The sequence below is a fragment of the Danio rerio genome, chromosome 20 (assembly GCF_052040795.2).
Source record: "Danio rerio strain M-AB ecotype USA chromosome 20, GRCz13ab, whole genome shotgun sequence".
Classification (NCBI taxonomy): Eukaryota; Metazoa; Chordata; class Actinopteri; order Cypriniformes; family Danionidae; genus Danio; species Danio rerio.
In genome coordinates this window covers 32,758,957-32,767,500 of record NC_141040.1, presented here as the reverse complement: position 1 = coordinate 32,767,500, position 8,544 = coordinate 32,758,957, and the positions used below count along the sequence as shown (strand labels likewise).

Below are 8,544 nucleotides of genomic sequence, written 5' to 3'. Positions count from 1 at the left end.
CACACGCATACACAAAAATGTCTCTTCACAAAGTGTAAATAACTTCAACCTTTATAAAGATTGATACTAGCTCAGCCACAACTTATTTGTACAAAAGCAAGTTGAACCACTGTGCATCCTCCAATTATCCCCATCAAAGGCAGTGGCAGTGTTAAAATGACGGAGTCAGTGAGTCAGAACACAGCCTACACATGGTCCGCTTGACTTCAGCGCTGCTGCAGAGGTGCCTGGGTATAGCTAATTTAAGGCTATCCCAGTAGAGAGAACCAATCGTTAACCCCTGCTTTCTTTCTACACTGCTGCTCTCTGCTGGACCACTGAAAACACAGTCATTACGTTGCTGTGTTACTAACATACTGGTTAGTGTGGCAGCAGACAGGGTTCATGTGAATTAAAACTGAAGTTGACAAATTTGTTGTTTTTTCTGCAGCTTAGTTTATTTGTTCTTTCGTGTCTGGTATTAACTGTAACTGAACTGACAGTCTGTGCATGTAGGCCACAATACAACATACAACAGTTCAAAAGTTTGGGCTCAGTGTGGTTTTTGATCATTTAGAAGAAAGTCTCTTATTCTCACCAAGACTGCAATTTTGTGATTATAAATAAACCAAAATCAAGGATATTGTGAAGCATGATTACATTTCAATTAATTGTTTTCTTTTTGAATACATTTTTTAAAAATGTAATTCATTTATATGAAGGTAAAGCTAATTAAATTTCAGCATCAGTGTCACAAGATCCTTCAAAAATCATTCTGATATGAAGATCTGGTGCTTCAAAGTCCCATGAAGTGATTTGAAATATGCATTTTCATTCTATGTTTGACGTAATCTCAAATGAAACATGAAGATATGGTGTGTAGCCCCTCCCCTTTTTAAAAAACAGCCAATAGCGTTTTGTTTTTATCACCACTCTGCCAGTGAGAGCGACCGAGCTCAAGTGCATCAAATGAAAAGCAAATGAGAGGCATCTTGAAGGGGGTGGGACATGTTAGATACTGAAGAGCATTTGATTGGTAATTATTTGATGAGAAACTGTAGTTTAAGGAGACTTGAAAAAAATTGTTGCTCCATTTAGGTGAAAGTGACAAACTGCAAGCTTAACATGTTTATATCCGTTTTATATTTTCCAAACACAAATTAGCACTATTTTGGGGCACACTTGTCTATAAATATCCTAAAAACTAACAATACTAACATCTACAAAAAACCTTATTTTAATTTTATGGGACCTTTAAGATACATTTCTTATTAATAGCAAATATATGCGCTTGTTTTTAAGAAACCATTGTCAAACATTTATTTGAAATAGAAATCTTCCAGTACTGGTATTGTTCTTGTCAATTACCTTTACAAAAATGTCAAGTTGACATGTATTCGATGGGGATATTTCACCCAAAAATAAAAAGAACAAAAAATCTTACCCAATTTTATCTTTTTAAATTATGTATTTTTTCTTTTATCGCACCACAGGAACATCACATGATCAAAAACTCATAATAAATAGTAAGCAAGCACTGTGTCATGTGAACATGTATACGCTGACTGGCACGTTTATTAGGAACACCTTTACAACAAGCTATTAAATGGATAATTCATACAAAAATTAACACTCTCTTTCAAATAATACCAAACCTTTCTATATTTCCTTTTTCTGTTGAACACAAAGGTTTTTAAAAATGCTGACCTGTAACCCTTGACTTCCATAGTTGTTTTGCTCATTATTAAAGTCAATAGTTACAGGTTTTCAGCATTTTTCATTTAACTTATTTTGTAATCAACAGAAAAAAGAAACTCCAACAGGTTTGGAACTAGTGAAGGATGAGTAAATGATGACCGAATTTTCAGTTTTAGGTGAACTATCCTTTTAAAACAAATACCTAACCAGCCAATCTTACAACAGCAACTGAATGCATTTAGGCACATAACTTTGACCAAGATGATCTACCTAAAGTCAAACTGGAAAGGAAAGCTGATTTAATTTTCTTTTTAAGCATGGTGTGGATGCTGGTGCCAGACAGGCTGGTTTAAGCATTTCAAAAACTGCTGATCTTCTGGGACTTTCAAGAGCGTTTTAACTGACCATTTCCATCCTTTTATGACCACAGTGTGAATCTTGTGATTGGCTTCTTCCAGCAGGATAATGCACCATGACACAAAGCTCAAATCAGATCAAACTGGTTTCTAGAAAATTGCAATGAGTTCTCTATACTCAAATGGCTCTCAACAGTCACCAGATCTCCTACCATTAGAGCACCTTTGAGGTGTGGTTGAAAGACAGATTTAAAGATAGTTCACCCAAAAATAAAAATGTACAGTTTTGACTCACTATAAGGTCATTGAAGGGGTAGGCAATTAAGAATCTTTAGAAGAAATTTAAAGAAGATTTTTAGATGAATCCGTGGTCCTTGGTGATTTTTATAATACATGTCAATGATCACCAGCGTTTAAGATTAAAAATAAACACAAATGTAACTTCTTTACATTATTATAAGCTTTAATCAACAGCTTTTTTTTTGGAAAAATTTATTTTTGATAGGAATTTTACCATTTTTGCAGGATACATGTTTAAAAATATTTCCTTTAAAGTCTCTCTAGATACAAATCGTTGTCTAATATCATTAAAAACTAATGTCCATTAGTGAGTCTTGTGTCTGATACAGCATCTTGTGTAAACAACCGCATCATGTCATAAAATTGTTTAATTTTCTTCCTAATATGGTTGGATTTCAAAACATTTATTTTGTTGAGCACTAATTGCATTCTGCTTGCTATTTTTAAAGAATATAGCCTTTTATAAGTGGCTTTAAATCTGAAGGTGGGCACTCCTTTATTCTTACAGTTAGAGCCGTTTTGGCAGCTTTTCTGCTCTTTCATTTCCAAATAAGCCAAAATGTCCTGGGATGCAGCAGAAAACTATAGTATAAAAGCTCCTTCACTTTAATAAAAACGTCAATATCAATAGAATCCTCAAGTTTAATAGTAAAATGATAAAAATAATAAATTTGTGTTTTTGAGTTTTTTTGTGTTCCAGAGCCAAAAATAGAGCCTCAGCTTCAGAATATGGATCTGCAATACAGATACCACAATGTAATCGACACATTACAATCGCAGAAACATGACTATCATTTTTGATCCACCTGTCTATATAGAATTATTGAGGTTACATAAATGATGTTGGAGATTTTTCTCAAAATGTAACTTGGGCTGTAACCTGGGCTGTGATTGCACAAAATGCTCCAACTGCTATAATTATGCTTGCAGAAATTAATCCATTCTGATTATTCCATTGATCAATGAATTCATGTCTGAGCTCATGAGTGCCAAGAACCGTTTACCAAGGCTGTGGATTAAATTTAATAATATTTGCAAATAATGTTCAGTTTCATGTTCAAACTGATCGTTTTACTTTATCGGACCTCGATTGATTTAGACTTGTTTGTTTGTGTGTGTTTATTTTTAATCTCAAAAGCAGGTGACCATTGACTATACAAATCACCATTGATCAAAGAAATCTCCTCTTCAATGCCCTGAGGGTGAGAAAATTACCCGTAAATTGTAGTTTTTAGTTGTTAAGTATTGTTCTCTTTGATGCAGTACCAAGCAGGTGTCCCTAGTGTCCCAAGTGGCTAGTGAGTGTCAATTCCCAGAATGACTGTTTGTGGTGCTGCTTATACATGTTTTTCCACAGTTTTCTCATTAGAGTACGAAATTAGAAAAGTTGTAAATTTGATAACAGCAGCAAAAAGCACCATCTGGACCTGTGGCAGAACAGCTGATGTTTTACTACAGCATCTATTTCTAATGTTTAGGGTTTCACAACCTTTATCTAGGGGACTGATTGCATCAGTTTTACCACACCTGGGTTTCTCATTTCATTTACCAATGCTTAAAGCATAGAAGATATAAGTTCTGAAATACACTGATGTCAAGCTGTGGTGGACAAAGGGGAAAAATTGGCTGCAGCAGAGCAAATGTAACTAGTACATCATAGACTTTAGTTTTTTCCTGCATATGCTGTGAAGCTGCAAACTAATAATAAAACATAAAAAGGCTATGCTATATAATAGGGCTGCATGATATTGGAAAGAAAATATTATGTTTTCTTGCATTATATACTGCAATATAAAATACATTCCATATATAGAATTTATTATTTCAAAATGGTTAGGGTGATTTAAAGGGGAATGCATCTGCATGAATTACATTAAAATAGTTACAATTCTATTTAACCCAGATTTTAAGGGGGTATAAAACATACAAATAAGTAAAAAAGTGCACAGTTAAACACAAATATTTAACCCTTGTGTTTTGTTCAAATTGACTACACGTTTGTTATGTGCGTGGCTGTATTTGCCCCATTGACTTACAATATATAGACATGTTTGAATTGCAAAGCATCAGTTAACCCTGATGTTCAACATGGCACTGTTGCCATGGCACTGTTAACACATTAAATAGGCCTGTTCAAAACCTTTTTGAGTAAGATAGGGTGTTTAATAGAGTAAAACAGCAAATTATAGTGTGCGTGCATAAATACACTTACTTTGTTCTGACAGCTGAGCTGTTTTTTTTTTTTTTTTTTTTTTGCTTTTCTCACACATATCAAGGTAAGTGTGCAAAAGTGTCTCACACACACCCACACTATACTCCGTATAACCATAAGCTTCAGAAACTAAGCTTTTTTTTTTATTTGTAAATTTACCTCTTCCCAACAGGGAAAACCAGCAACAATCAAGAATGTATGATAATATGGTGGATTTGCAATCAAAAAAATATCACTATAATGGAAGTAAATGGGGCAAAAACAGCCACGAACATAACAAAAAGTGTATTGGTAATTTGTTTTACAATTTTCAAAGCATTTTCCAAAAATGTGTGTCACCAAAAATTATTTCATTTGCTGAAACAGAGAAAGTTGTGGCCAAATTAAGACTCAAAGGGCGTACTCACACTATTTACAGTTGCCTTGAACCGGGCCAAAGCACGCTTGTCCCCCCTCCCGTTGCTCCCGACGGCCCTCACTCACATTACATTCGGGCCTGGGCACGCTTAGGTCATCGATGATGCGCTGTTCAGTAAAGAGGCGCTCTCGCTTAGCACAATGGGGATTTATTTAGTTAAATTGTTTTAGTCGTTTGATATGCAGTGACACGCAGTCAAATATTTGGCAGAACAGATCAGCCACTTTTAACACTCATAAACAATCAAAAAGTCCTCGTGCTGCAGGAATTAGGAGGTTTGCTAAAGATGCAGCTGTTGTGCAGTGGGGGGTTTGCGTCTTTAATAATCTACGACTGTTTGCGTTCATTAAACATTAAGAATGATTAATAAATCCATACAAAACAGTGCCGTAAAAGTCACGTCTCGTCTTCAGTTTCGGGCTCAGGCGCGCTTAGCACTCATACTATAAGCATACCACGCCAAAGCTCAAGAGAAAAGCGCTCTGGCACACCTCTTCCAACCGGGCCAGGGCTGGCCAAGTGAACTGTGCCTGAGCCTGATTCAGCGCACTCACACTTTTCAAACAATCCAGGAAACAGGCCAGGGCACGGTTCAAAATGCATAGTGTGAGTAGGCCCAAAATCACCACAAAGGGGATGAAAAATCCAATCTAAAATGACACTTGGAAGCCTTCACTATTAGCTACAAATGTTATTGTTTCTTGTGCCTGGATGCTTTAAACTTACTTGATATGTTTAACAGTCAAAACTCATGCAAATTATAAACTTTAAATCCACAATGATTAAACTTTGCTATTAAACTACAAGCTTTTGGTCGACAATAACCCATACTTTACATTGAAAATCATGCGATGTGACTATTGCAGATGTACACATTGTGATATCGATGCTTAGACAATACTGTGCAGCCCTACTATGTAACATGCATAGCAGACACAAGCAGAGAGAAATCGAATATTGGTTTTGCTAAGGAAGACATCTTCAACAACAAATTAACATATACTTGTAGTGTAGTGAAGAATGGTGACCCAAAAGCAGCACAGTGAATCTTGTGATCCGACTCAGCATTAGTGTGATAATGGCCAGAGAAAGCTGAACTTTACTTACTGCGGTGAGGTGTGAATTTGCTGGTAAACACTGTATACTTCTTGAATACTGCGTTCAACCTTTCTCTGGATTTAATGATAAGACAGGAAACACAAAATGTGGAGGTGAGAACACCAAACAGAAAATGTGAAAACAACAAGCCTATGACATGCAGAACAAAAGGATGCACTATGGCTGATGCTGACTGTGTATTATAAGTGTGGCTGATATCGCATTCTGTTCACATTACGTCAGTGTCACACAAAAACAATCAGTTGGGTTTAGGTCTGCACGATTTTGGAAAAAACTGACATTTCGATAATTGTTTTTCTCAGCGAGATATATTCCCCAATATATATAATTCACACAATTCCTCCAGATTACTTAAATAGTTGTCTTTGGAAAGTCATTACTCTAGAGTGATATGGATGATTTTGTATGAAAGTAAAATATAAATATATTTTTGCAAGTTATAATATACATATAATAAGCAAACTACTGTCATGAATAAACACAATGGAGCAAATATTAAAGTAAAATAAACAGTGCTTTGAGGTTTACTGGGAAGAGTCTAACGGTATTCGAGTACAGAAATTGAATAATCAAATGTAAAAGAGCATTGCATAGTCTTCATCATAAATAATACAACACAATGCATCGTTATTAGACTTCTTAATTATCTTTATATTCTCTTAAAATGCTCACAAATGTCGTAAAAGACGATGAATATTTTAAACTTTCACTCTATAGTGGTTAAGTTATGTGTCTCCACAAATCTCATGCGTTTTGACCTGTGAATTCTGGTCATCTATAATCCCAACTCAACATTGCATATCTTGCAATGTGACTATTGCTGACACTCACATGTTGCAATATCGATGCTATGACAATATATTGTGCACCTCTTGTTGGGTTTTATACATTTATTAGAAATCTGAAGGACGACTAGTGCATACTAGAATTTCAGTCAGTACATTATTTTGTACATTACTTTTAAATCACAGATGTAGCATTCAGCCTTAATTAAATACAGAGAAAATCAAGACCTAATTTTTCGTGACTCAATTAAAGATATAAAAAAGCAATAAAAGGAATTAATGGAATTGAAAATGGAATTGAATGCAGTGCTTCTTGTCCGATCGGAGACCCAACTCATATCATATATCTATCAAACAGTGACGGTCACTGATTTTTAAAAAAAATTAGACATAAATGTGACAGTTTTATAATGGAAAGGCTACAGAAAGCACTGAGGCTGGCTGAAATGAAAAGTCTGTGTGCATAAACCCCATTGTTTGCTTAATAGCCCCTTAATGTATCATCAAGAGTTTAAACTGATTCGACAATCTACATAGCAAAAATATCTACTGAATTAAATCAAAAGGGAATATTATATTTAGTTTTTGTCTATTTTTCCTTTTTTTGCAAAACAAAAATCTTCTTTAATCTTCTATTGCGGGAAAAGGTCACCACCGACATTTTGGTTTGTCGTTTTTGGGTGAACTATCCCTTTGGTGTAGTCAGAAACTGTCTGATACACGTGTTGGCATCTCTAAAAATCACTGATATTTCCGAAACTACTGGCTTAATAACTTCTGATGGCGAACGGTCAATCACCCATGCAGAGCAACACAACAACAGTGCAGTATGAGCAGATTCTCGTTATATGACAATATTTTATGTTGTTTTTCTTCTTTTATCCAGGATGTCTGAATTAAAATCAATTTAGATAAACTACTAAAATGAATCTGTTTCGTTTACACTACGGTATTAGTATAATTACATCCCGCACGTGCAGAGCCCACTACTGTCTCCATCAGCACAGCATCAGTAAATAGACAGTTAGCTCTGCGCTAATACCAATTAGCTAACTAATACTAAGAGTTAAGCTCACCTGCTCTCTCGAGGTCACCGTTTGCAAGCCGTCATCATTGAAAAGCTCAGAGGAGTGCGATTCCTGAAAGCATCGCAGGGATGGAGGCGCCTCTTCCATGATGAGCTCTCAAAACTCATGCACTGGGACAGAAAGACAGCAGTTTTCCAGCAAGGCAAGTGTCAAGATCGCGTGGGCGGGGTTTCCTCAACCGAGTCAAGTGACTTCGAGCTCAAGTACGGAAAGCCTGAAGGCACAGTTGAGCAAACGGCGACGGTGATGCGAAACGGTTCTCTCAAACTGTTCGGTTCAGATAAGAGTCGGAGATTCTTCGACGTCATGACGCAATACGTTTCACGTCGTTTTTGAACATATGGTAATATTTTTGATAATCCAGGAATGCTATCCCGGTCCTATTCAAAGAACTTATATATTCCAACCTTTTTAATATGAATTTAGTTAAAAAAATTATATGCAAATATTTGACATTTCCTCTTCCTCCAAAACACAAAGAAGTACATTTTAAAATTCTGTATGATATTTACCCTGCAAAAAAAGTTTCTGAGAAAAAGATTTAATGTGAATTGTAATGTTTGCCAATTCTGCAATAGTGATATTGAAA

At 35.6% G+C, this 8,544-nt stretch overlaps 3 protein-coding genes across 3 annotated transcripts in view; 1 reads left to right on the top strand and 2 right to left on the bottom strand.

Moving 5' to 3' along the window:
* fntb (farnesyltransferase, CAAX box, subunit beta) overlaps positions 1-8,111 on the bottom strand; it is a 23,768-nt gene extending 15,657 nt beyond the window's left edge. The window contains 2 exon segments of the mRNA NM_001002128.1: positions 6,071-6,135; positions 7,944-8,111. Of these exon segments, the coding sequence (NP_001002128.1) occupies positions 6,071-6,135; positions 7,944-8,042 (164 nt within the window). The 5' untranslated portion in view covers positions 8,043-8,111.
* Positions 1-8,544, bottom strand: part of LOC147839360 (uncharacterized) — a 963,858-nt gene that overhangs the window by 542,573 nt on the left and 412,741 nt on the right. The window lies entirely within an intron of this gene.
* rab15 (RAB15, member RAS oncogene family) overlaps positions 1-8,544 on the top strand; it is a 48,214-nt gene that overhangs the window by 19,028 nt on the left and 20,642 nt on the right. The gene's annotated exons all lie outside the window — the stretch shown is intronic.